This window comes from Cadophora gregata (genome assembly GCF_030347475.1).
Source record: "Cadophora gregata isolate MNR1 chromosome Unknown scaffold_11, whole genome shotgun sequence".
NCBI lineage: Eukaryota > Fungi > Ascomycota > Leotiomycetes > Helotiales > Ploettnerulaceae > Cadophora > Cadophora gregata.
The window spans coordinates 1774867-1801506 of record NW_026695934.1 but is presented as its reverse complement, the minus strand read 5'-3'; the positions used below and the strand labels follow the sequence as shown (position 1 = coordinate 1801506).

Genomic DNA, 26640 nt, shown 5'->3' with positions numbered 1-26640 from the left:
CTTTCCTTTCCTGCGGACGGCAGACCTCTCACGATGTTGCGCAGAGTAGCTTCAACAGTTCCTCGAAGGGTGGCGGCCGCGAGATCCTCGAATATCTACATACGAAACTTCTCGATATCTGCGCAAAGAATGTCTGCGTTGAAACCTTTGGAGAATCCAATATCTGCCACCCTTCCATCTGACTCATTTCAGCTTCTCCCAGAATCACAGAAGGCTGGGGCCGCTGAGGATGCTCTGTACGAGCAACAATTGAAGGATGTGGAGGCATGGTGGGAAAGTCCAAGATATGAGGGGATCAAGAGGCCGTATTCTGCGGAGGCTGTTGTATCGAAACGTGGAAGCCAGTTGCAATCATACCCAAGCTCGGTCATGGCAAGGAAGCTGTTTAATCTGATTAAAGAGAGGGAAGCCAAGGGAGAACCAATACATACAAGTAAGTCCTGGTGACATTCTTGCTGTAGCGATTCCTAATATTTTATAGTGGGTGCAATTGATCCCGTACAAATGACACAACAAGCGCCGAATCAAGAGGTGCTCTATATTTCTGGCTGGGCCTGCTCATCTGTCTTGACAACAACAAACGAAGTCTCCCCAGATTTTGGCGACTACCCTTACAATACTGTCCCAAACCAAGTACAGAGGCTTGCCAAAGCCCAATCGATGCACGATAGAAAACACTGGGATGCGAGGAGAAAAATGAGTTCGGAACAAAGAGCGAAAACTCCGTATGTGGACTACCTACGACCGATTATTGCGGATGGAGATACTGGCCATGGCGGACTGTCAGCAGTACTGAAGTTAGCGAAGCTCTTTGCTGAGAATGGTGCTGCTGCAGTACATTTCGAGGATCAGATGCATGGAGGAAAGAAGTGTGGACATCTTGCCGGCAAGGTGTTAGTACCAGTTGGCGAACATATCAACAGATTAGTTGCGGCTCGATTTCAGTGGGACGTGATGGGCACAGAAAATTTGGTCATTGCCAGAACAGATTCGGAGAGTGGCAAGCTGCTCAGCAGTGCTATCGATGTTCGGGATCACGAGTTCATCTTGGGTGTGGCGGAAGAAGGCATCGAACCGCTCGCCGAGACACTCCAAGGAATGGAATTGAATGGAGCTTCAGGTGCTGAAATCGATGTTTTTGAGGCTGACTGGGTGAAGAATACCAAGCTGGTGACCTGTGACGAGGCCGTCGTTAAGCAATTCGAAGCGCAGGGGGTATCCCAGACAAACATTGGCAAATATTTGAAGGCGACAACAGAAAATCGCGACATGTCGATCAATAAGAGATTACAGCTCGCCTCTGGATTTACCGACAAGCCCGTGTACTTCAACATCGATATTCCCAGAACAAGAGAAGGATTCTATCATTACCGTGCAGGTATGACAGCTGCGACAAAACGTGCCATCGAATATGCACCGTACGCAGATCTTCTTTGGGTAGAGACTGGCGATCCAAATGTCGCCAACGCCGCACAATTTTCTGGAGAGATACGCGCGAAGCATCCAGGGAAGGGACTTGTATACAACTTGTCACCATCATTCAACTGGATGGGTCACGGCTTCTCAGATGAGACACTGAAGTCATTCATTTGGGACATCGCCAAGCACGGTTTCGTTCTTCAGCTCATCTCATTAGCTGGACTACACAGTACAGCAACGATCTCGAACGAGCTGAGTAAATCATTCAAAGACAATGGCATGTTGGCGTATGTCAACCTAGTTCAAAAACGAGAGAAAGAACTTGGTGTTGATGTTCTCACTCATCAGAAGTGGAGTGGTGCGTCTTACATCGATGGCATCTTGGGGTCTATTCAAAGCGGAAGCAGTAGCAGTAAAAGTATGGGAGATGGTAATACCGAGGGTCAATTTTAGATGTGGCCATGCATATACGGCGTTGGAGGTTCGGTTTTAATTACACCAGTGTATCTAGGTAGTCTTTTGTTTTCTCGTTCTCGCGCTGTGCCTTTCTTTCTATTTTCCGACATTGGTGTGCAAGTGCAGCTCGCAGTTCGTTCTTTCCATGTCGATATGGCCTTGAAAATGGCCAAGTGCAACCCCCTCGAAGGCATTTCCACTCATAATTTTCTTCCCTCGCGCAACAACTTTCATCGAATATCATTTCCTTTCCCAGTAACGTCTTCATTGCTAGCCACATCACTATTTCTAGCCATATTATTCGTTATACGCGACTGAGTCCACATCACCGACCGAAAAAAGAACGAGATCGAAGATAAGATATGGCGGAGCCATACTCTGATTTCCCTCTACCAGCCGGTATTACGAACAACAATTCCCAACGAGCAAATCAAGACGATCCACCAGCAGGTAGAAGCTACTTCCGCCGGAGAGCTATCGACCAGGACGTCGTACCCACAGTGGATATATCCATAGCACTCCACCAACAACTTCACCCCCTTGTGACAACAACTTGGATAGACCAGTACGATTTGAGTGCACGCTTGATTCCATATCGCAAAGCTCTCGTCTCGATTCCATGGTTTTGGCAAAGCCTTTCCACCATCTGTGAACTCCAGAGTCACCGCAGAGTGTTCGGCGACCATCCTGCGGAGACACTTACCCCCAGAAGAGCCGAAGAACTGCGCGAAGAGGTCGTAGCATATCTGCTGGGGACTCGCCCATATGAAGATAGTTATCGACAACTGGAAAAGGGCTTTTCGGTTAGCGGGCACAACGCGCCAGGATATCTCAAATATCAAGAGGAGTGGATAGAGGAGAGAAAAGAGTATTTGACCGAGGATACTTGGGGTAAGCCAAACCGCATCTATCCTTACTTTATTCTTGCTCCGTGACAAACATCGTATACAATGGACGCGGACGTTGCTTGGTTCACATCCGAAAAAAGCAGTGACTGATGGCTTCACAGAACTCAAAGAAATAGCTGTCTCGCCACAATATCAAGGTATTGGTCTCGGCTCCGATCTTGTGAAAAGTTGGCTCAAAGCAGTCGACCTCGAAAACGGCAGTGCATTCGTTTCCGCCCCAGCACATTCAAAGTCCTTCTTCGAACAGTTCGGCTTTGAAACTCAAAAGATCTCGAGCTTCGACTTAGGCATGGTCCTGGATCCTTTTGTAGTCCACCAGATGAAGAGGCCACCAGATGAAGAAGACCTACACCAAGCACCTAGTGGTCACGGATGAGAGACACCAGCTCGGAGACTCACAACAGCCAAGCCGCCACGTGACCAGACTTTCTGTTCGTTGGGCTTGGAAGTTCCAGTACTGTTTCGCGAGTGATATTTTAAGGTATTCCGGGTATGATGCACGGTTTTACACAGCGTCTTTTCTTTACATCATTGTCACATCTGGTGTTACTCTTTCATGATCAGCGTGTATTATTAGCGAGCACTGCAGTTTTGTCTGACTCGTTCCTTTCTTTGTCCGGTGCTACCTACCTACCCAGTGATATATCCACGTGGCTTACCGCATGTTTAGTACCGCACCAACCAGAGTACCATCCCAACAGCCTAGCCAACAAGTGTCCCAACCCTCAACGGAGCATACTTGTTATCTCAATACACCACAAAAAATTATCTTTACCGCACATCAAAAAACATCATTCACATCTGTCTGTAAACATAAATTTTCAAATCGCTTCACCAAGATTACCAATACACTTAAATGCGCAAACCCATCCCCATCTCCATCCACGCTCCCAGATCAGCTGACCTCGACCTCCCGCCGCTGGCGCGTCTCGATATCGCCGCCAACTCATCTCATCCGCTTGTCGCACTCTCGTTTCCATACCCTTTCCAAGCCTTAAAACTCTTTCTTGCGCATTTAAGATTCTGTTTTGAGAGGAAGGGGGAGTATGGGATTTTGGTGGCGAGGGTGAGATGTGGTGTGGCGAATGAGTCTGACAGCTCAGACGCGGATTCGGGGGTTGATGTTTCGCTTGAGGGAGAGGAAGATAGTGGGAACGAGGGTGCTAAGGGCGAGATTGTGGGATTTATAATGTGGAGAAACGTCCCGTCATTTCAGAAAAGGGAGGGAGAAGAAGTAGAAGAATGGGATTGGCTCTCCCAGTTACCGAGAGGTGCAAACACGAGCCTTTGGAAGCGGTATACCGAAGTCATGAGTTCAGATCCTGGAACAAATGAGAGCGATAGTGTCGGTAAGCTTATTACTTTGCTTAAAGTCTCCTGGTTTCCTCGAGACCCTGGGAGCTTCATTTGTACGCAATCAATACTAACATACAGCCAGAAATTCTGAAAGTCGCAGTCTCACCACAGCACCAACGGCGCGGTATCGGAACCAAATTGCTCAAGGCATGTCTTGATGAAGTTGGGGAACGAGATGTTCGTGTACGTGCCTCGAAGGATGCGAAGGCGCTGTATGAGAGGTATGGGTGGAGGTGCGAGAAGGAATTCAAGCTGGACTTGAGAGAGTGGGGGAGGTGTAGGACGTATGCTAATTTTGACATGGTTCGATCTGCTGATGCTTGACGGGCTTGACGAGTTATGAAGTGTGTTTGGCGTTTGAAATATAGATCACGAGACAACGAAGGATATGAAAGCTGTTCAGTCTTTTCTGTCTGATAATGATATTGGAATTTGAGGCCGACACCAGCGAAGAACGATGTCTAGTTCGCATGAACACCCTTTTTCTCAAATTCAGATCATTCATCATCCCTTGCGTCTCTTCAGTTTCTCTGCATTTCTCAGTTCCGCGTCCTGCTTAGAAATTTTGGCAAAAAGCTTATTATCCTCCGGATTTGGATGTATTGGTGCTGGAATGGGGTCCGACCTCGTTCTTCTTTTCTCCGACATTGGCTGACTGTCCGCAGGTCCGGCTTGCTTGCTCGCCTTCCTTTCATCTCCTTTGCCTCCCAAAGACCTATCGGTCGCTACCCCAGACGTCGGGCTTTCTGTCATGGAAGGTTGACTTGGCGACGTTGAGTACGGTCCGCGATTGTCGTTTTTGCTTGGAATTGGCCTTTCAACTTCTATTGTAGACTCGGGGTCAACTGCAGAGTCTGGATGTCGCTGTGTCATGGACACCGATTTGTTTCCTTGTGTGGCCTTTTTGCCCTCACTCGTGGGGCTTAACAACTTGTCTGGCAGTTGCTCAAGTATTCCTGGACTTGTGTCTGTATGGCTCGATTTTCGTAGCTCAGATCCGCGTTGAGACGGTACTTTGGCTGAACCAGTTGTTTTAGCCATTGTATCTTGAACAGACCTCATCGGCTTGTCATGGTCGAGCCCATGCAACTCTGGCTTGGGAGCAGGCATTGGCACTGTGCGGATACCCTCCGGATGATCAGACGATAGAAAGACTAATGGATGTACAGTCCCAGCATTGGTAGACAGAATCACCGGTTCTTTAATCGAGGTCGTGGCCGTGACAAGAATCTCTCGATTGGCTTTAATCTGGGCGGCCTGTTCCTCTGTAAACACTATTCTGTAGTTATTCGCCCAGTAGTTATGAGGACATTCCCTCTCTGTGCGGAAAGTGGCAGACTCTGATGCCTGGGGGATCACAGAAGATGATGGAGCTGAGAGAAGTTCTGTCGTGATTTGCTGTTCTGGACTAGGTAAGTTGTTGCATAACATATACTCCATGGACATTATGTTTGGAGTTGAGCTCCCGGAAGCCATCGCTGATGCTGCTCGAACCAGTCTTTCGTTGGAGAGAGATGTTGCTGACTAAAGAGTTTGAAAAAGAATAATCGTTGATGATAGAAGTTGGGAAGAAAATAGAATTGGAAAGCCTCCAAAAGCCTTCTCTGAGGACAAGAAAGGAAGGATCGACGAAGTGCAGCATAGCGACAATGGCACGAGTAATGTGCGCCTTCCTCGAGAACAAGCACCACCTTTCAATAACTTTGCACCTATTTAATTGTTATGAAAAGTATATGGTGTTCTCTTTTACGTACAAATGAATATTTAGGCAGGACGACGGACGTTGGATTTGTTTACTTCGCTTAAATTCGGTCTACCACTCGTCAGTTTGCACGACCGTGTTAGCCCTTTTTCTCAGCACACTCTTCTTCAAACTACCACTTACAGCGAAAAAGAAATGACGGTACGAAAAGAAAAAGGAAGAAAAGTCATTAAATTTTGCTACTGACATCTTCACCTAAAAATGCCACAAGAAGTCAGACGGCACTTTGAGAGCAACGTTTTCTATTTTACCAACACTCCATCATCTATTCCAGCCTATCTACAGCCTGTAATTCTTCATTTGTACCATAACATGATTCTTCTGGCGAGCCATTTTCAACGACCATGAGATGCCCGTCTATGATTTGCCATACTCAACATGTGAGCAAAGACTCGGCCACATATATTACAGGGAGTTGGCCTGGGTGTGACACTTCCGATACCCATTCGCTGGTTAGCTAACGACGGACCGAACTCTTGGCCATTGAATGGGCCACCGATCGGTTGCATGATGTTAGTCAGATTGCTCATACGGTCACCCCGATGACCACCCTGGTATTGATATGCAAAAGCCCTATTGCCTTGTTGTATGTAAGGTTGCATCTGGGGAAGGTTGTTGAATATGAGCATTCCGGTACCTTTGGGAACACCAGGGTACATATTGTTGGTGGAGATATATTGGGCATTACCCATATGAGTACCGAATCCATTTCCCGACCCTACATATCGGAGATGTGCGTTTTCCATGTTGAGCCTCATGCTTTCCTCTGCTAGATTCTGGTGGAAGTCCCTTCCGGACATCTTTTGTTTGTATGTTGCGACGCTTGGTAGTGGGAAGTTGCGAGGTAGCTCGTACGTTGCCGTCCTTCTTTTGACAGCGGATTGTTTCTTTGGCGGGGCGTTGTTCTGAAGTTTTGAAGGAGGAACTGATGCAGGAAAGGTTTGTCTTGGAAGAGAGTTCATTCTCTTTTATACTTCAGTCAAGGATTTCATGATGCTTGTGCTAGTCAAGCCAGCAAGCCCATTCAACGACGAACAGGTGTTTGCGAATTGGCTGTTCCCCGGTCCTACAATCACAAGATGTACAGATTAGAATAGATTCACATGGGCCGTGGTACGAGTAAGACTGAGGAAAGCTTCAGGGACAATCAGCCGGTGATTATGTAAAACGCTAATTGATAAAAGGCTTCCAAACTTGTGAGAATTTGTCAACTTCTTAAGAGGAGTAGCTTCTCCCGAAGTAACGATATCTAATTTCATTCTTTCGAAAACATTTCTTATTTATCTAAATCCATGCAAGCCCATGCTCCTTTCACCTCTAGAGAATGCCACCTATCATTCACACCGCATATAATTAGACTCACGACGCAGTCGACACCGGCCCCGCAGAACTCCACTGATTCGTCACCGTCCCTGTCACAGTAACACTCGTCGCCACATACAAATTATACATCTTGCCAGCGCCACAAGACACGCTTGGATCGCCCTTACACGGTATCGTACACGCCTTGGGTCCAACAAGCGAAGCAGGTTGCGGTGTGGGCGCTCTCGTGGCCGCATAGCATTCTCGCCCGTACTCGACACCGGCATAAAGGAATGTGGTAGCTGGGCTAGCGGATCGGCGGGCGAGCGCGGATGAGATACAAAGGTCGGGGGTCATGCTGTCGTTGCTGAAGAGTTTGGGCATGTTATGTCCTTGGAAGGGACCTGTGGCGGGATCGTTATAGCAACCTAGAGAGGCGAAACCGCGGATTGCGGAAACGGTTGGGGAGCTGGTTAAGGTTGAGAGGGTGGATGGTGTGCTGATGGAGGATGGAGGTGATGTGGTTGTTGGTGAAGTCAGAGGCGTCGAACTAGATGATAATGGGGTCGATGAAGATGTACTAGAAAGACTTGATGATATTGAGGCTGATGAGGATACAATTGACGAGGTGGTCTGAGACGGCGGCTCAGGAGTAATTGAAGATGAGGTTGATGACACAGATTGAGAAATTGTTGTGGTGGTCGAACTTGACGAGAATACAATTGACGATGTCGTCTGAGATGGTGGCTCCGGAGTAATTGACGATGATGATGATATTGATACGCTAGAGGCAGTTGAGGATGTGGTCGAGATGACCGAGGATGACTGACTCGAACTTGATACTATAGCGGTTAAGTTATTGTACATTGTCAAGCGAGAAGATCCGCCACACTGTATTGTCAGTTTCTGATCAAGAACATCGATGTCGTAGTTACTCACGACTTGAAGCGGATTTCCCTTGCAAAACATGGAGCAAGAACTCTCGTCCGTGATATTGCTTCCAGCAGATAATGAGTTTCCGCAGAAGCCTACTTCTGTTAGCTAACTGAATATCAGGATACGAACGGGATCCTACACCCTCTGCGATACTCGATACCAAACCAAATATAGCCGACACAGGTTTGCGCACAGATCTCAACAGTCATCGTATCATCTGCGAAAGACTTCAAAGATAAAGCGCGACCCTTCGTTGACTCAGTGTAACACCCAGCATACGAGTAGGAGCCAATCGATCGGACGATAGCAGGACCTGTTTGAGTTGGAGTTGAGCTAGGTTTGGTCGATGTTGTCCCCAACGAAACTGTCGTGGAAACCGAAGTACTGACGCTCGACTGGGAAACCGTTGACATGCTCGAGGTATGTGAAGCTCTCGATGACGAGGATGATACGACAGGAGGGAGACCAGGTATCGAGTCCGGCCCAGGTGTATATCGAGTGCGGTCATAGAAGATAGAAACATATGTGCCATCCCCTCCACAGGGTTGCGTTACGTCTCCGGGACAACTCCAAGCACACTTCTTCAAGCTCTCATCGGTACTACATTTGTAAGCACAAAGTGGAGCCAAGGGGGCATCGGTAACTTACTATCTCATGTAAGTTGGAGGGGTATTTCCACACTGGAGTACTGTCAGTAATAAGACACCAACATATTTATTCTTATGCTTACCCAACACTCCGTATCTGCCCCGAGTTAGCTTTGGCAATCCATGAGACTGGAGGTATACGACTTACGATACTCAGTTCCTGCGAACCTATATCCTCCAGCAAAGCATTGTTTCTGACACCAGCCGTTCTCATTCTGCGCCGAGCTCTGGCCTTTACTGAGCAGACGTCCACCACCATCCCAATAGCAGCCGAGATACATATACTGAGATGATCCATTCGCAAGCAAAGGTCCAACCTGCTGAGTGATGATATTAGCAGTAACAGCTACATCATGTACCCCGAAAGTGACGTCGCTGTACACAAAATTAGCAGAGTTGACCTGCCAGGCCAACGAAAATATGAGCTTTCTCAGTATTCAAGATCCACACATCAAAAACACCGTGATCCAAACGGTTGACACCAAGCGGTGCAGCAACGATTGAGACTTGGCCTTCTGCGCAGTTATTGACGTCGATGAACTGCCCCTCGTGCAAATCCACCAGAGAATTTGGAGCAAGTAGCTCTGTGCCGACCGGAGGTTTGCTCTTGGTAATCTGAAGTGCCGAACCGCCTTCGTTGCATATACGGATATACTTTGACTGGGTAGTTCCATCAAGAACATTGCCGAAGTCCATGATCAGAGGCTCAGTGAAATCCCAGCCACCCTCGAGTGTTGACACAGAGATATTCGCGATTGGAGCAGTTGATGCGGAGCCTGAAAGGATAATGTATTCCGCGCCGCCTGTCATCCAGAATTCTACGAAGGAGGTATACGTTCCTGTCGCACTCGCCATGAACTTGACTGAAACGGTTAGCGATCCGCCTGTCTCGATGGTATCCCCAGCCTTCGGAAACTGCGCTGACAAAAACCCATTGCCAAGATTACCGTTCGTGATGTTAGTCCATTGAACTGCACCGTTTATGGTGTTTGACCAAGCAGTCCCTACAATGCTGAGGGGTTGAGCTCCAACGTTGGAAAGGATGAACGATGCTGTAAGTCCTGACGGAGCACCCGCAGAACCGAGGACAACACCACCAAGATCGATCTCTGTAGGCGTGATAGTCATAAATGCATTTTGGGATACGACTCTTCCTGTCAGAGACACTGGAAGGACAGTGCTGTATTTTGGAACTCCATTTGTCGTCAAGATGTTCAGACTAGTACTTTCCACACCGGGAATAACCTTTCCGAAGGATGCCTGTGGTACATCCTGGACAATAGCTCGAGTCAAGTCCCAAGTGACTGGGAACGAAAAGGTCGCGTCTTTCAGTAATGGTCCCTGAGGCAGTGTCGAGTTGTCACATTTCCAGTTTGAGTTTCCGGTTGTGCAGCCATGGATCTTCGTGATAGGGATCAGTGCTTTGCAATCGACAGTTCGAGTAGCATTCGTGCCTATCATGACATCTCCAAAATCAATTGGATCTGTACAATTGAGGGGTAGAGCAACAGGCGAACCCAAGCATATGACGTTCCCATTGTTATCGGTGGTGTAAAGACGGCCATCTCCGAATGCCGGTCTTTGGAATTTGTTTAGGCCTCCAGTCGCTGGAATGGGAATTGGCTGCAGAACCCCATTGACAGGAATAGCGTTGAAAGCTTGGAGTCCAAGACTTGGGTCGGAGATCCAAAGAATCCCTGTGCCTACTTGTCCCTTGTAACTGGTTGTCGTGGGGATACCAACGCCAACTCGACCAGCTGCCGGACCATTTGACTGACCGACAAGGGTGAACGAAGGAGCCCCCTTAGAATCCAAGCCCATCTTGTAACATACAGTTGCTCCACCGGTCGGTGTGAAGTAAATGTAGCCACCCTCTAGCGGGTACGAGCCAACACCAGCAAACACAGTTCCCTGAGCAGTAATGGTCTGAATCACGTTGTCGGTCCCTCCTGGTCCTTGCTTGAATCCTCCTAGATTATTGGCATTCATGATATAAGCTTTCGAGTTCTTGCCCAGCGTCACAGCCATTCGCGAAACGCCAGTTCCTTTGAATACTGTAGGATCAAGTAATGTGACACCAGATGATCCAAGATCACGATCTCCTGCATCCATAGATATATACTCGTAAGGCTCAAAATAATCGTTCAGAGTAATCTTTCCCTGTGCCGAAACACTGAAGCTGCCAACTACTTCATCCAGAGTTGAAAGTGGAGTTCGGCCAGACGCTCCCACATCGCCGTTGGCATGGCCTTGACCATTTCTGAATCGAATCAACTGAAGTACCTAACTTTGAAGAACTGCGAAGCTTACCCTGTTGCCAGGAAAATACGATTTCCGTCAACAGCCAAGCCCATACCGCCTGAATCCCGTCAAGATATACTCCGAGAATACGGGACGTAACTAACCTTGCCAGATACCAGCTTTCCCTCCCTTCTCTACCAAGATATCGCTCTGAACTGGAGGAGCACCTGGGCTAGATTCCATTGCAAAGATCGAGGTAACGCCTTTCTGGTATTAGTGAGGCGAAAAATCGGCTGGAGGAAACTGACCAACTCCTGGCGTCGTGCTCACTGCGACGACCATGCCAGTATAATTGAACAGATCGCAATGACCTCCAAATCCGCCAAGTACAACGCCGTTCACCATTGCGAGTGATGGTCGCTGCAGGACAGTGCCGCCAATAAAGTACCTGATGGTGTCAGAAATTGGAAATGTGAGACGGACGAGATGCTGACCTTGCAGGATCGTTGTCAGCATTATGGCCGTCAATCAAGATAGGGAATCCAGGTCGGTCTTGCAATGTCTGAACGTCAACTCCATAGAATTGGTAGATGCCTTCGAGGATAGTCAGCAAATCCGAGGTATAAAGTACCTTCTCCACAAACATCTTACCATTAGCAAGGCCACCACTTGCTGCCCCATTTCGATATCCCTTCGAGAAGAAGTACGCCGTATTGGTTGTGGGGTCAATGATCGGTGTTCCCTGCTCAGCTCTTGGACATTTTGGAAAGAAAATTCAGCATATCAAACTCACGATAACTCCAATGTAATCTGGAATATCTGTACATCCAATATCTTTCTGCAGAAACGGAGGTTGAACAGTCCGAGAGTTCAACAGTGTTCCATTGACGGCATCAAGCGTCCGGATAACATTCTGTGCGGACGCGAGAAAGACAAGCTGTGTGCCGCCTGGGGGTGTATAGACGAGTGGTTTCGCATACCATCTCTCCTTGTTGCCGTACGTATTTTTCCATAACATGCCAAATATCGCCGACCCGACTGTGTTGGGGTGGAGATTGTGGTTATCCAGATAGCCTGATTGGGAAGGGTCCGCATCTTGAATCTCGTCCGTTGGAGCAAGAGAGCGAACAAGGATAGGCACGAAGGCAAGAAACAAGTATATCTTCATCCACATTTTAAATGCCCGCACAATCATGCGAGATACCCTTGGTAGCGACGGAATGTACGAAGGACCATCAAATCCAAGTGCGAACGAGTGGAAGGGACCTAGAAATGCAATCCAAAAGGTGCTGCAAGGACTTTGACAAGAATACAGACGGCTGGACTTGGCTTCACTAGGTGTGGACTACAATTCCCTCGCCTGGACCTGTGTCACTGTCCATTGTCAAGTCACAGCACTCGTCCAGAAAGAATTGTCCGAAGTGGAATACAAATAGTCGGGATCTGGCAAGGGTCGGACGAACAGCTTAAAATGTTTTACCAGCAAATGCGAGGGGAGGGGTCCCCAGGCAATCAAGCTCGAGCCTCTGTGAGCTAAATTCCAGGACGAATCGCAGGAACGAAGCCGCAATCCAGTGGCGCCGACGCGGGCTTCTACCCAACGCCATAATATTGATTGGCAAGCTGTCAGTGGTTGGCGTATTCAGCTATCCGCATCGTCGTAGAAGTTATCAAAATGATCCCAGATGATCGAATTGGGAAGGAGGCCCGTTTCCCAAGCTTTGCTGAGCACTGCTTATTCGTCAAGCTTTCTGTACCAAGAATATTGAATATGAGTGCATGCGTACGTGAGCAAGCAGAAATAGATCATTCGCAAGATCACGCACGATTCAGTTTGCTGGTGCAATGTGTCACCAATCTACCTTTGCCTCGGGAGGACCAGGAACCAGAAAAGGGGAGCGGTTGACATAAGAAAATGCTTGAACCATGATTGTTTCTCGTACCTGCATTGGCAAGAGTCGTGCTAGTTTTCTGAAGGGGTCAATCAGAAGTCTGGAGCTTCGCGGCTACTGTAGCTAAGGCTCAGCTGGCCACAATCTGAGCTGTCAAATAAACATGCTTTTCCAGAGAGTCTCAATTGGCTGCCAAGTTTACCATCCGCTAAGTCGTCCCATGGCCCGTCCCAGCGGGGAACTGTTCATCAGAGTAGATTGCGGCCCATTGTGAGACCTTGCACACCCCAATCTCATGAAATACACGGCTTGAAGATCATCGAAATTCTGTTGCCTGGTGTCCGACGGCGCGCGTTGCTTCTTCGGTCGTCGTTCGGATATGAATGTGTGCTGGATAATCTGGGAAATGGTGAGCTGAAGAGAACGCATTGACAGAAGCTTAAAAATCCAGAGGGGCACGCTAAAGCCTCGACGCGAGATGCTAAACTTCTAGGCGAAAGCTTCCTTTGAGACGAGCTTGGCTGGACTTAGAGTGGAAGCTTGGTACCACGAGGGAACACACGGGACACGAAATCCACAGATGACTCTGGTGGAGACTGGGAATGGAGTAAGTAGAGCTTTGTAAGCCCACTTTCACGCTGACCGTCCCATTCAATAGTCTATATTCCCCCATAATCCTTCTACTCTGTTTTCAAGTCTCGAATCTTTCTGTTCCACTTCCTCTCTCCCCGACACAGCGCTGCACCGTGACGACTATTTTGGGGCTTAACAAAGCACAGAAGGAAGTGGCATGCTCGCAACCAACGGCGTGGCCATTGTCATTCTTGCTCTGGACGCTCGACGTTCCAATCGTGCTCACGGATTGTTGCCGAAGGAGTATTTGTGCAACGGATGGGCAGGAATGGTAACTTCACATCCGTGGATACCTCGCTTCGATGGCAACAAGACAACCGAGAGTACGTTTGTGAGTGCGCGATGGTCGTGCACTCGAGAACAGGACACGTTTTCGCAACATTGGACGACTCTACATCAGGGGTTGTTCATTGGGTCGACCCTTTATTCGATTGTCCACGATACTCATCGTGCATTTTCGGGCAGGCATTTCGTTCCAAATGATATGGCTATCTTTCGCGCCAAAGGTTGTTGTTGGCATGGACTAAACCTTGCGACGTCCACAGAATTTCCGTTGGTATGCTGTCTCAGCTGTGATTTGCTTCAATAATTCCCAAGTTTTCAGCCGCGACGCCGGCAGGTTCTTTGGCTCTGAGATCACACGAAAACTTCGGAATGTCATAATTATTTGAGTTGAGTACCAATCCCCTACTGGCTTCCGAGAGATCTTGTACACTTTCTTTTTTGAGCTTGGGTGGAAGTCGCCCAGGGGGCATTCATTCATCCCGCTTCTCTGGCCCATCTCGTCCGACACTGCTCGTGGACGCCTGATAAACTCCGTTGTATCCCTCAACCTCTTCAGATATTTGCTCAAAAACAATTTGGGCTAGCTTGGCATTCTCATAGAGCACAACACCATTTGGATTCTTGACTTCCAGCAGTGCTCCCATGGCCCCCTCATACCCGGCATCGACGACACCGGCAATGACTCCTACGCCCGAAAGCCACAACGATGAACGAGGGAATACACTCGCCATGCAATTCCGTGGTATCCGAACAGTCTCGTTGAAGTCAACCAAGTAGGCGCCAGGTGGGAGAGGAATTGAATGGTTGGTGGCGTCAAATGGTAATACGGAGGTTTGTGCTCCTTGTCGCTTGGTGTTGTCGAAGTCGATTGTTGCAGCTGAGGTCCATTTAGAGACGTGGCGAAGTGTTAGATCTACACCACATGGTTGCTGTTGTTGGACCACATGGCGAAGATTGCGCACCATTTGTCGGGTGACAATTTCAAGGCCGCTGAGTATCATGGTACAGCTTGGAGCTCGTTGGCTGTGTTGAACTCCGTGTAAAATGCGGAAGATTTGAGTCGAAGGAAGCCTTTTGAGGAAGACGGGAAGTCCTGAAGGCATTCGGAACGAGTTGCAACATTCGCTCTTTGGAACAAGCAAACTAGCGGACGCTCCACGTGACCACGCGTTCAAGAGAAATGGGCCACCTGTTTTCGCGACGACAAAGATCGTTGGCCAGTGTGCTAAAATGAAAGTGCTCTTCCTGTGACACGAAGTTTAAACTGATCTTGTGGCCGGATCCACCATTTTTGAGCCGGGAATGCCTCCACATATCGAACTTTCGGAGGATCCCATGAGGAAATATCTGTCAAAAACATTTGATCCAGCTCCTCCTCACTGGCGCCATTGTCTATAGAAACAGTTAGCAGTTCGCCACCCATAAGTTCTGGGACTGTTAGAAGAACAACGCGGAGTTAGGAAAAGGAATTACCTTCACGTTCGGCCTTCCTCTCATCAGCCCGAGTCTGCTTCAAGATCTTGAACGCCTCCTCCAGATTCGACTCTGCTTCACTCCACGACAATTCCATGTGTTCCGATGTGAGGTCGTCGAACTCAAGTTCCATGTAAGGGGTGCGCTTCGGCGTCTGGAAGTACACATCTCGCTCCTTTGAAGTGGTGGTATCACCAACAACTATGTACAGTTCTTTAACACTATTAAAATGTCGCAAAACATCTGTAGTCCCCTCGTCGTTCTCATCGAGGAACTCTCCCGACGTGGGATCCTGCCATGTCTTGTAATTAACAGCCAGCCGCTTTGGTCGCAGGTTATGGGTGCATTCGGCGATTCCACGCGGGATCATGGTAAAAAGTGATCCACGTTCACAAACTCCACAAAAGAACTGAATAAATCGAGGGATTCGCGAGTATTCGTCGAGCCATAGAGTGTCCGCATCCCTTTGAGACGCTGTCAGCTAAGATCTACAAGCCTCCATCTATGTGCTGGTTATCATCGAAAGAGTAGGTGTTGGACCAACTCACAATTTGAAGTAGAATTTAGGATCTTCTGGCAGCCATGTGCCATTTGGCGATACCTGGAAATATGGAAGCCGAAGACTAAGCCCAACGTCTCTTGCTTCTCTGCAAGTTTGCATGACGAAATTCACTTGACTCCGACTGATCTTGGTCTCACTGAGTACAAGGATCTGCGGTTCCATAAGTGCTTCCTTCCAAATCATCCTCCTGATTTCTGGTGGAAGGCCCGAAAATCGCCGGAATGTAACCCCGCACCTCTCCTGTAGACGCTTCAACTCCGACTCCATATTCACCTTGTCCTGCTGTAACTGGTAAACATCTCTACGGAGGTTTTCAACAGAGGTAAGCAATGATTTGAGGGTGTCGGCGGAGACTTCGATTGAGGCATTGCCTTTGAGGATGTTAATGCTGCTGATCGACATTGCGTAGGCGAAGCAGCACGGTATAGAATTGGGTATTGGCGAGGAAATCTTTCGAGCAATCGATCTTATGGTTTGGAGCGATGATGCCGGTGGGCTTCGAGTTGTTGATTGCTGGACAGTGGAGTCAAGGAGACGCGACTTGCAAGGTTTACGTTGACAACGCGCGTTCTGCGCACGTGATTCGCCCATTCGTATTTTTAGGTACCAGGTACTTACCCAGGTAGGTAAGTAGCTATCACTTTGGTCCAGAAAATACCTAGTGGTTTCTGTGCGAACTGTAAATTTGCTAAGAATCAGGCAATAAGAAGTCAAGTTATACTTGATGACTCTCTGGCTATACCGATCGATTAGGACTGATGCAGCTTTGCTGTTCCTGACATCAGTACCTCTTAAGGTTGTGGGCCCACTGCGAACTTCGAAGCACCTCTGCTTCTCGAGCGAACAAGCTTCAATTTCGATGTCTTTATAATTTGAAAAACAATTGTTTCAGATTTTGCGATGTGCAACAAAATCATGCAGAATCGAAGAATGATTGCCGCCTCTCGCGGTCTTTGTACCCAATCCGGTCATTGTGGCCGTCGGGTTGAAAGTACTCCACAAAAACATCATCGCGCTGACAAAAGAAACACTAGTAAGAAATTGCATTGTAAATAAGCTCCTATGTTTCAGTGATATTTCCACAGCACTTGAGATTTTCTGCTTGGGAAGTCTACTTAGCTGCTGTTTACGTCGAGGCGTTAGCTGGAGGACAATGTAAATCGCCTATTCTTCGGGATCTTATTCCGATGACTCTAGGGAACACCTTAATGACTATTCTGACTAGTTCTAGCTTAATATATTCACAGTATCTGCTTGGTTGAGGATTGACAATTAATGCCACAGTATCCATTGAGCAGTTTCTCCTACCCTCCATTTCCTAATCTATCATCAACCTCATCAACTAGCATTTAACATAGAAAGGCGACTTACCAGTGGAGAGATCTAGGCAGAGTAAAGAGTCGTCTGTATATTAGTTGCAAGACTCCGAGCTCCGAGCTCGAGCAGGGCAACTATTCTCATGTTCAACGTAAGACGCTTCCTCAACTTCTTGATCAGACCGCCGGATGGATCATCGGTGGCCAGAACGCCATCGCTGTTGATATCGTCGCATGCGGTTCCTGAATAGACAAAGTGAGGATATGCACAGTAATAGAAAGGATACTATAGATTTCCCGACGCATTGTATCTTCCACACGAGGTCACATCAAGCAGTCTCTGGCTGTCATACTAACAGAACCCCATAAAATAACGGGAGGGCTATCTCCTATCCTTTAACCGAGGAAATACACAGTTACTTCGGTTTCTCAAGTCTTTACCTTGGCAGTCGAAGTGCTCTCCTTAGAAAATAAACACACCTCAAGCCAATGGGCGGGGGACAGCTGAACCTCCGATAACTGAAGTTGCAATCCCTAACTGGTCTTCAGCCTCAGCCGTGGCGTCCGTGGCTGTTTCTAGATGCCGCCCAACATACCTGCCAAGACCTTAAACACATTTTCTCCCAGAACATGATTTGTTCGAATAAATTGAGGAGAAAGCGAATTGGAAATCTGACGAACAGGAAAGGAGCTTGAAGTCAGGGAACAGTCCTACGATTCCGAGACATTTATCTGGCGCAGGTGTTGAACCTTGATTGGGCTTTGGCGAGCGATTCCAGACAGTCAACCGCAGCGTGCCAAGCGAGTCGATCAGCCCAGCCTCCACAAGGCTCCCCGCATGATGTTTTGTCAGGCTTTCTCAGTGACTTTATCTACCTGCCTACTCGGCGAACAAGTGTAATGGTATTTTTGTGTTGTGGAAACCTACATGATCAGCTGGAAGACTCTGGCAACTCACAGCTCCTCGGGTGCAACTTGTGTATCTCAATCTCAGAACTCCTCATCGCACCCAGCCTCTTACCACATCACGTATCGCGAGTGCAGACCGGTCAGATGAGTTAACGATGTCTACCGAGCAGATATACAACCCTCAATTTAGTGGGAAATCTCCCCAGGTCCATGGTATGCTATCTGAAACTTCCCCAGATATTCCAAGTATTTAATTCTTATACGCAATGTCTCAGTCCAATCACCCTCATCAGTCCCAAGCAAGAAAGTAAAATGGACTTCACAATGCGACTTCATCACCCTGGCTGCAGGTTTGGTGGCCCTCCTAGTCGGCGTAATCGGGCTCGTAGACGGCATATTCGAAAACGCATATCTGAACGGCAAAAACATTAGCACGAGTTGGAGACCGTTCCATGACAACGACACGCCTGAGATCGTGCCCCTTATCGTATTCGGTATTGCTACTGCTGTAGCCTGGACTTCGAGCCTCAGAGCAATCTTTCGTGTGGCGTCTCTGGAGAGCAATTCTTTCTTGGCTAGAGGCGTCAGACAAAGTGATTTGAGCTTTATGCTGGAGATGAGATTACCGAGTTGGAGGTGGTTGATGTGGCGGTGCAGGATGTGGAAGACGTGAGCTGATTCCGATCCCTGAAATCCATCGTTCTCGTCTTGTTCAACATGTTCGCTAAGATTTCTCTAGGTCTTTATTCGCCTTGTTCTGCGTCCTGTCTTACGTAGTCGTTGCACTGATGTACAGACTAGCCTTCAGAACTACGTTTGAAACTCTGCACTACACAATAGATGAACCCGGTACAGCATTAATCGGATGTCCACAACTTGGCTTCGTAGGGATGTTCGCGAGCTTGATGGCGGGAAAAGCAAAAGCCTATTCAACATTCGTGTCCTCAGCCCCGGAATTCCGGGACGCCAGCTCCCCAACTTCGAATTCTGGCTGGAATGTACAGCTCGGATGGCATGGGTCTACAGCAGCTGCATTCGACATCGGTCCCTCGTACGGCTATTTCTCTGGTCCTCATTTCGTCGGTCTGGCTCAGCCTGTACGTGGCCCGGACACAGACTCCTCAGAATCCAACGTCACAGTAGCAAATCATCCAGAATGCGGTCCTATGCTTCAGGTCAAAGCATTTAGAGGTTCCAGCGCGATCGAGGAACGGGCATTTTGGGTCGGTCTCGGCGCAGGACAATACAACGTCACGTTCTCATCGCAGCAAAGCTACCAAGCTACCAACTACTCACTCGTTTCCGGGATATTCCAGCCGTCTTCTGGATCGTGTCCTTTGGCTCTTGATCGGAGCATCTACGAGAATGTCGCTGGAGACTTGGCACAAGAAGTTGGTGCCTACACTCTAGACAGCACCACTTTCTACAATGCGGACGGAGTCCAAGCCAATAAGACAGTCTTTGCTCTGCTTTTAGCGAGAATGCATGCCAATCTGACCGCAATCAACGATAAACGCTCTCTCATTGATCTCGGCTTACTCGGAGAGGCCGGTTCGGATTCTTGTGCTGAGTTTGCGTATAGTGGTCGGCCGGGCTTGTATCGAGGGGAATACTGGGAGCCGCAACACACGGTGACTTTTTTTGCTGTGTATCAATTTCTATCTTCAGGGCTACTTATGCTTTGGGCGCTGATGCTGGTGTATGTGTCGTTACCGTCAGGGAGGTTGGTGGTGAGAGGGTCTTTGGATCAGTGGATGTCGTTTGGTGCGGATTTGGGAGGGGAAGAGATGTTAGGTGCTAGTTCGGGGCTTAGAGGTTCAGGAACTGGATCTGTATGGGCTTTGAAATCAATGGAGATTGTGGACGGGATTAATAGGCTTGGTTTTCATGCTGCTGACGGAGGAGCGTTCGATCGGAAGAATTTGAGAGTGAAGGTAGGAGCTAATTACGCTTGATCAGGGAGACTTATGATAAACTTTCGGCGACTTAATTGATAGTGAATTTTCAATACTCACTCGAATGTCTTGAATTTCATTCCCTGAAAATCACTGCACTCGGAACTGGCGAGTCTGATCCTCATTTTGCTGCTTGAAACTTGATGGAGTTATCGCGGGGCAAGTAAGCGAGAGCGGGCAAAAACAAATCTCCCCGCTCTCTTTACCGATTAGTAATTAAGTAAGTTGGAGAGAAGTCTCGGAACAGTCTCACAGGTCGACAAGGTATGGTGGAGTATGATAAGAGAGAATCTTCCGATAGGATAAAGATTTTAATCTCAGGGCATAGGGTTTCGACGAGAGGTACGTGCGAATAGCATGATGACTTTTTATCCTCACGTTTTGCACCGCGACAGAATCTAGGAACTGACTACTGGATCTACCTGCGGAACCAGTAGTGTTACTGTACAGAACATAGAGCCTCACTATACGGGCACAACCAGACACGGTGTATTGCCTCATCCTCGATGTCAAGATCTGAATTGCCATATGTACATTGTACCTACCTAAAACTCTACTCATATACAGGAGACATCACTATCCTTTCATTGTGGAGACCAATCATTACTCGGACCCGATCTATTGAATGCTTCTATCCGAGGCAAACTCAGAACAGACGACGTCACAGCAGGAATCCTCGAAGTGCGCACGTACGGGTAGTTGAATGTGCCGAATATATCTAAACTCAGTAGTTCGGTGGGTGTGAGTTCCTCGCGGGCGGACACTGGGTCTGTTTGATGGGTTAGTATGTAGCTTGATTGAATATCAGACCTTGTGATGGGTGCCGATGAGGACATGCTTGAGATAGTTCTTTTGTGGGTAAGGATGTGAAGGGAGCAGAGAAAGGGAATATGCTAACCTCTGGCATTTACATCATCGTAGAGTGAGCGTTGGAGGGCGTAGGCAGACCTATTAGCTCAGTTAATGCTTGTCTTGGACATCATCTCAGATCAAACTCGCCTGCGCATTTCGCCAACTCGGGTAGCAACAGAGGTTTCCGATTCTCGGATCACGGGGTCTAAGAGCTCCCAATATGTAGTTGCAATAGACCAGTATTTCCCCAACTGACGCAGAGTATCCATGAAGAAGAAGATATTTCCATCCAGACTATGACCTTCGACTGAGGCATGGACAAGCAAAAGTCGGGTGGCGATCCACATCGCCAATGCAAAGCCTGGTCCGAGTAAGTCGAGCATATCGGTGTTGACGACGTCGAGTGTGAGTTCTTTCAGACTTGCGACTGCACCGAGACATTTTTGCATCGCGTCGTACGATGGTCGGAATAACATTGAAGACTCGGACGGATAAGCTGCTGGAGCATGGAGGTGTATGACGGCAACGACGAATGCTGTCTGGAGGATAATCCAGTTGGATATCTTGCTCTTGGTGTCTGAATGGCAGAACTGGGATATCTCGCTGTATTCACCAGGCAGAGACCGGAGCCAAACTGAAAGCCATTGATCCAATTCAGCATATCGCTGCCGCCACTGGTCGATATCTGTTTGGGACGTGATATCGAGTGGTATTTGAAGGAACTCGTGGGTCTGTGACATGATCTTGAGAAGCTCACAATGATAGGAGTAGCTGCCGAGATTGGCAGCATTCTGGTTCGTGTCTTCTTCCACGTCGCCGTGGAACTCATCCCAACGAGGCCACCTCGTTTCGACGTGTCGATCTTCGGAGAACAAATCATAACGACAGGGCAGACGCCTTCTGGCTGTCTTGTCGTCGATTCCAAATCGCGAATGCGATCCAAGGGTCGTGTATCGATCCATGCTGTAGACGACCCAGAATAGCCTACGACGTTCTTCATTCTCAATCCAGGATCCTGGGGGCGACAGTAGCCGCGACCGAAGAATACTAGTGGTTGTTTGAGCTCGTGGACCAACACTATGGCCAAGCTCAAACCCCAATCTGAAGTTCAGAATACTCTGGGTAATCATTGCAACCATATTTGAAGTCTCTGGGCTATGCGAAGTTCCCAACATGTCAACTGTCAGCAGAACCATGGACTGAGTGGTGCGTATATTTGAGTGTTCCAAGCTATACAGTTGGACCCTCCTTTTCAGGCGACTCCTGTATAGCTCCCGCACTTCTGCTGTATGACCCGGATCCCTCGAGAAGCGAAGACTGACAAACACGATGGCGTGAAGTAGGACACGATCTGATTCGTCGGGTATCCATGCTCGTGACAATATATCAAACGTTACGACACGATCAAGCATGGGTATCCAGGTGTTTATGTGCTTGAAGTACAGATCCACCAGGATATAAAGCTGTTCTGGTGGAGGCAATTCTGGCTCAACTGTTTCGCTTTGCCAGCCGACTGTTGTGTTCAGCGATGGTGAAATATGTGGTGTAACAGGTGTGAACGCTCTCACATAAGTCTCGTTCTGATACTTTGGTGTAGTATCTCTTGCTACCTGGTTTGTCGGGGTCTGGTCTGACAAGGTGACCTGTTTAGTCAATTAGCATTGGCAACATTCAGTATGCCAAGATTTGCCCGGGACATTTATTGTGAGAATTACGAGGCTGGGTTCGAAATGTAGAGAAGCAATTGAGAGCTGGGGAAGGAGGGAGATACCTGAGAAAGCCATGATAATTTATTTCCTTCCCCAGTGGATGGGGTCGGCAGAGGAACATTATTGACAGTCCCTTCCGGTACCTGGGGAGAGTGGCTTGCCGTAGACCCGGATTCGATGGAATTGCGGACACATATATGGTCTTCCAGCTGTTTGCTCAAAAGTTGGACTACAGATTCTAGTCGAGACACCTTCTCCGCCAGGTCGTGGCCGGAACCTGGCTCTATGTGAAGGTTTGGTATTAGCTTCAAGAACAAACAATATGGTTGCCGTAAAATTATCCAGGACAAGTGTAGTTGGTTAAATATGAGGGACTTGATGCCCTGTTGATCTCGACTGTGAACAAGGACAAGGGGAAATTCCGAAAGTACATACTAGGACCAGGCCTCTGCTTCTTACTGTATGAACATTGCCGGCCATTCTTTTCACACCAGCCACACTTCAAGAAGTTAGTACTGTAAAATTCAAAGCATTAGGATTATAGTTTCAGGTCGCAGATCATTCAGAGTAACAGGTGGAGGGAAGCACATACACTCGGTCTAACTCGGTCGCATTTGACTTTCCTTGCTTGACAGGTTACACAACTGGGACAGTTAGCTCAAGACATCCCAGAACGATCAAGACTCGCTTGTTAGAGGTCCGGAAATATTCACCACAATCAAGGCGATATAAAATCATCTGAGGCGAAAGGGAAAATAAGTTGACGCACGATATGAAGTCTCCGCCCTGCCACTCTCTTTTGCCTTGATCGGCCAATGAGAAGGTAATGTAGCCTCCATTGTCGTCACATTGCGACGTACTTGGACGCTTGCCTCTCTTGTCGGACATCGACATGACCTATGGAGGCCCAGTATAACGGAGACGAGTATGTAGATACACCGAGTGCGTCCGATAAGACAGAAAGTTGGGTGGTAGTGGGTTGCTGAAAAGGTTGTCTGTATGTAAGCAACCAGGATACGGAGTACCCCGCAAGATTACATGCTTGGCTTCCTGGAAAGACCGCAAATTTCGTTCCAAAAAACACCGGCCTTCCTAGGCTCTGGATAGAGTGCTGAACTCTGGTCTTTGCTGTACAGAGATTGTTGCACGAAGACCAAAGAATCGGTCATATCGATGGCATAGAAGTGGATGAAGGGAATCACAACAACGGAAGAATTATTGTAGGCCGGGCGTGGGGAGCTGGGGAAGCAAATAAGTGGAGTTCACTCACGGAACGAACGGCCGCTTCGCTTGTGCGGACTTTTCGGACAAACTCCAAAATAGGACAGGACGCGAGGATGCCCCGAAGGCTCTAGTGCCATCCCCAGACATCAGTGGCTTTCTATCCAATTGGATCCTCCCATCAGCAAAGATGATCTGAGATGCCTTTCGAAGACAACGTTGGGTCATGCGGTGGTACTCGGGTAAGTATCTACCTAGTGTACTACACTGCAGGATGCACATGTTCGTGAAAGTTCTTGGACATCCGGATGTCAATTGGTACAAGTAGTCCTTCCTTCCGTTGATCATCTCCTCTGTCTTTGTTATTATCGCTTCGTCAATCAGTTCCTCATCTCGAGAAATACTTGCACTTGGCAGAGCTGCCGTCTCTTTTCCTCTCCACTTCTTTCGCAGAAGCAGAAAAAGCCACGCCTCCGCCTCCTCTGGCATCTAAGATATCCGAAGTTCGCTCACTCGCCAGTCTCTCACAGCTCTCATTGAGCCCATGTTCACCTCTTCACGATTAGCCAGACCTCTGGTCTACGCATACACTGCTGCATTTACTTGCGGAACTGCATTCTATGCCTTCTCTAGCGACAGCAATGATCTTCCAGCGAGAGTTCACAAGCCAGAATTTGACAAGTCCGGCAGAGTCATACCTCCAACATTCCCACGAGTCAAGTCAAGACAGGAGCAAATCTCGGCACTCAAGCGTAGCGGTCTAAAGTCTTCAAACCAAGACCAAGCACAGGAGCGATCATCGAACGATGACGACATTTACGACTTACTCATCATTGGAGGTGGAGCGACAGGAACTGGAATCGCTCTGGACGCCGTAACGAGAGGTCTCAAGGTAGCTCTGATCGAACGGGACGACTTCAGCAGTGGAGCCAGCAGCAAAAGTACCAAACTCATCCACGGCGGAGTTCGATATCTGGAAAAGGCAGTCTGGAACCTCGATTACGAGCAATTCAAGCTTGTCCAAGAAGCTCTTCGAGAAAGAAAGCACTTCACTACTGTCGCTCCACATCTCGCTTCATGGCTTCCGGTCATGCTTCCGCTCCAAAGCTGGCTGAAGGCACCCTACTTCTGGGCAGGAACTAAGTGCTACGATCTACTTGCCGGATCCAGGGGTTTCAAAGGATCGTCCTTTCTCTCGAAATCCGCTGCGCTTGAAGCTTTTCCTATGCAGAAGAAAGACGGGCTTGTTGGAGCGCTGGTTTACTATGACGGACAGCAAAACGACTCTCGCATGAATATTTCATTGGCGATGACCGCTTCGCTATATGGTGCGACGATACTGAATCATGTTCAGGCAACTGAACTCCAAAAGGATTCAAACGGAAAGATCTGCGGTGCTCGAGTACGAAACACGCTCCCGAACAGGGCTACTGACAACGACGATGGAGTCTCGGATGAGTTTGTCGTTCGTGCCAGAGGGGTCATCAACGCAACAGGGCCATATGTAGACGCTATCCGTAAATTCGACAAGCCAGAAGATCGTGATATCGTCGTCCCAAGCAGCGGTGTTCATATCGTACTGCCCGCATATTTCAGCTCGAAAAATATGGGTTTACTCGACCCTAGCACCTCGGACGGGCGAGTGATGTTTCTCCTACCTTGGGAAGGACGCACTTTAGTTGGGACAACAGATTCGCCTTCGAAAGTGTCCAAGAATCCTGTGGCAGGAGACAACGATGTCGATTGGATATTGAACGAGATCAGAGGGTATCTCGCACCTGGCATTTCCCTCCAAAGATCGGATGTTCTTGCTGCGTGGTCAGGTATGCTAAAAATCCGTCCCATTAGGGTTGATACTGGAAACTAATATTCTACAGGTATTCGTCCGCTCGTCCAGGACCCCAAAGCCACCAACATAGAATCACTCGTTCGAAATCACCTAGTGACAGTATCTGACTCTGGTCTCCTCACCTGCGCCGGCGGCAAGTGGACAACGTACCGCCAAATGGCCGAAGACGCCGTTGATAAAGCTATCGAAGTATTCCAGCTAAAACCCAACAAATCCAATGTCGACTTCTCCAGCACTTTGCACGAATTCAACGACGTCCCTATCGTAGATGGATCCTGTCAAACTCAACACGTCCGATTGATCGGCGCCCACGGCTTCCACGACACACTGGCTATCAACCTCATACAACATTACTCTCTTGACGAGGATATCGCAGCGCACCTCGTTCATTCATATGGTGACCGCGCGTGGGAGGTCGCCAGTCTAAGTAGCAAAGCTGGACGCCTTGTACCAGAGCACTGTTTTGTCGATGGCGAGATCTTGCACGCCATGAAAAACGAAGCTGCTTGCTCGAGCAAGAAGCCCGGTGATTTCCGAGTCGACTCTAGGGGCGAAGGCACCGGCGAAGAAACCAAAAGCAATCAAGCTTGTCGGCCAAGGCATCGCAACGAACGGAGTAACATCGACTAGTCTTCCTTAGACATCAATGGCGTCGGATAAATGAAACCGTCGCAATTGCACACTTCTTCAACTTCCATAGACGGGCCGGGCCTTCGGCTTGAACTAGGATACACGGATCGGTCTAGAAGCTTTCTTCCTTGGAAGAAGTTCATCTCCTGGAAGTCACCTCTCTTCAAGCACCTGGGTCAATCTTCATCCAACAACCACACCAAACATTGGACAGTGTCGTACATATTCAGACTCGCCTCGCCACTCCCGCACAAAGATGAGTTCCGAGAAATATTTCTGTCCCGTTTCACACACGGTTGGAGCTCCATAAATAGCCCATATACCCAA

The 26640-nt window shown here is 48.4% G+C and overlaps 14 protein-coding genes across 15 annotated transcripts; 5 read left to right on the top strand and 9 right to left on the bottom strand.

The window, feature by feature from the left end:
• Nucleotides 1-33: 33 nt before the first annotated feature.
• ONS95_002704 (uncharacterized protein) lies at nt 34-1872 on the top strand (the record flags this gene model as incomplete). The annotated part of the gene is made up of 2 exons (XM_058495976.1): nt 34-433; nt 482-1872. 2 exons carry the CDS (start codon nt 34-36, stop codon nt 1870-1872), a joined length of 1791 nt encoding a protein of 596 aa, XP_058354705.1.
• A 365-nt stretch (nt 1873-2237) lies between these two features.
• ONS95_002703 (uncharacterized protein) lies at nt 2238-3159 on the top strand (the record flags this gene model as incomplete). Its single annotated transcript, XM_058495975.1, has 2 exons — nt 2238-2766; nt 2885-3159. 2 exons carry the CDS (start codon nt 2238-2240, stop codon nt 3157-3159), a joined length of 804 nt encoding a protein of 267 aa, XP_058354704.1.
• Nucleotides 3160-3639: 480 nt separating this feature from the next.
• ONS95_002702 (uncharacterized protein) lies at nt 3640-4463 on the top strand (the record flags this gene model as incomplete). Its single annotated transcript, XM_058495974.1, has 2 exons — nt 3640-4132; nt 4222-4463. The coding sequence occupies 2 exons, from the start codon at nt 3640-3642 to the stop codon at nt 4461-4463; spliced, it is 735 nt and encodes a 244-aa protein (XP_058354703.1).
• A 180-nt stretch (nt 4464-4643) lies between these two features.
• ONS95_002701 (uncharacterized protein) lies at nt 4644-5615 on the bottom strand (the record flags this gene model as incomplete). Its single annotated transcript, XM_058495973.1, has 1 exon — nt 4644-5615. One exon carries the CDS (start codon nt 5613-5615, stop codon nt 4644-4646), a length of 972 nt encoding a protein of 323 aa, XP_058354702.1.
• A 621-nt stretch (nt 5616-6236) lies between these two features.
• On the bottom strand, nt 6237-6701 carry ONS95_002700 (uncharacterized protein; the record flags this gene model as incomplete). The annotated part of the gene is made up of 1 exon (XM_058495972.1): nt 6237-6701. One exon carries the CDS (start codon nt 6699-6701, stop codon nt 6237-6239), a length of 465 nt encoding a protein of 154 aa, XP_058354701.1.
• Nucleotides 6702-7260: 559 nt separating this feature from the next.
• On the bottom strand, nt 7261-8172 carry ONS95_002699 (uncharacterized protein; the record flags this gene model as incomplete). Its single annotated transcript, XM_058495971.1, has 2 exons — nt 7261-8094; nt 8143-8172. The coding sequence occupies 2 exons, from the start codon at nt 8170-8172 to the stop codon at nt 7261-7263; spliced, it is 864 nt and encodes a 287-aa protein (XP_058354700.1).
• An 83-nt stretch (nt 8173-8255) lies between these two features.
• Nucleotides 8256-9000, bottom strand: ONS95_002698 (uncharacterized protein; the record flags this gene model as incomplete). Its single annotated transcript, XM_058495970.1, has 2 exons — nt 8256-8739; nt 8870-9000. 2 exons carry the CDS (start codon nt 8998-9000, stop codon nt 8256-8258), a joined length of 615 nt encoding a protein of 204 aa, XP_058354699.1.
• A 173-nt stretch (nt 9001-9173) lies between these two features.
• On the bottom strand, nt 9174-11432 carry ONS95_002697 (uncharacterized protein; the record flags this gene model as incomplete). Its single annotated transcript, XM_058495969.1, has 4 exons — nt 9174-11046; nt 11097-11145; nt 11192-11290; nt 11336-11432. The coding sequence occupies 4 exons, from the start codon at nt 11430-11432 to the stop codon at nt 9174-9176; spliced, it is 2118 nt and encodes a 705-aa protein (XP_058354698.1).
• Nucleotides 11433-11802: 370 nt separating this feature from the next.
• On the bottom strand, nt 11803-12201 carry ONS95_002696 (uncharacterized protein; the record flags this gene model as incomplete). The annotated part of the gene is made up of 1 exon (XM_058495968.1): nt 11803-12201. One exon carries the CDS (start codon nt 12199-12201, stop codon nt 11803-11805), a length of 399 nt encoding a protein of 132 aa, XP_058354697.1.
• A 2106-nt stretch (nt 12202-14307) lies between these two features.
• On the bottom strand, nt 14308-14838 carry ONS95_002695 (uncharacterized protein; the record flags this gene model as incomplete). Its single annotated transcript, XM_058495967.1, has 1 exon — nt 14308-14838. The coding sequence occupies one exon, from the start codon at nt 14836-14838 to the stop codon at nt 14308-14310; it is 531 nt and encodes a 176-aa protein (XP_058354696.1).
• Nucleotides 14839-15062: 224 nt separating this feature from the next.
• ONS95_002694 (uncharacterized protein) lies at nt 15063-16274 on the bottom strand (the record flags this gene model as incomplete). The annotated part of the gene is made up of 3 exons (XM_058495966.1): nt 15063-15229; nt 15311-15774; nt 15859-16274. The coding sequence occupies 3 exons, from the start codon at nt 16272-16274 to the stop codon at nt 15063-15065; spliced, it is 1047 nt and encodes a 348-aa protein (XP_058354695.1).
• A 1692-nt stretch (nt 16275-17966) lies between these two features.
• ONS95_002693 (uncharacterized protein) lies at nt 17967-20192 on the top strand. Its single transcript, XM_058495965.1, has 3 exons — nt 17967-18310; nt 18373-18766; nt 18837-20192. The coding sequence occupies exons 1-3, from the start codon at nt 18253-18255 to the stop codon at nt 20050-20052; spliced, it is 1668 nt and encodes a 555-aa protein (XP_058354694.1). The 5' UTR covers nt 17967-18252; the 3' UTR covers nt 20053-20192.
• A 224-nt stretch (nt 20193-20416) lies between these two features.
• Nucleotides 20417-23844, bottom strand: ONS95_002692 (uncharacterized protein). 2 transcript variants are annotated; one of them, XM_058495963.1, is made up of 7 exons: nt 23383-23844; nt 23206-23257; nt 23049-23112; nt 22676-22896; nt 21052-22547; nt 20951-21000; nt 20417-20821 (listed from the first exon to the last, which is right to left on the bottom strand). In XM_058495963.1, exons 1-7 carry the CDS (start codon nt 23505-23507, stop codon nt 20637-20639), a joined length of 2193 nt encoding a protein of 730 aa, XP_058354692.1. In that variant the 5' UTR covers nt 23508-23844; the 3' UTR covers nt 20417-20636. The 2 variants fall into 2 exon arrangements, with proteins under 2 accessions (XP_058354692.1, XP_058354693.1); XM_058495964.1 differs by lacking the exons at nt 22676-22896; nt 23049-23112; nt 23206-23257; nt 23383-23844 and having other exon boundaries at nt 21052-22660.
• Nucleotides 23845-24378: 534 nt separating this feature from the next.
• GUT2_1 (mitochondrial glycerol-3-phosphate dehydrogenase) lies at nt 24379-26313 on the top strand (the record flags this gene model as incomplete). Its single annotated transcript, XM_058495962.1, has 2 exons — nt 24379-25657; nt 25712-26313. The coding sequence occupies 2 exons, from the start codon at nt 24379-24381 to the stop codon at nt 26311-26313; spliced, it is 1881 nt and encodes a 626-aa protein (XP_058354691.1).
• Between the last annotated feature and the right edge of the window lie 327 nt (nt 26314-26640).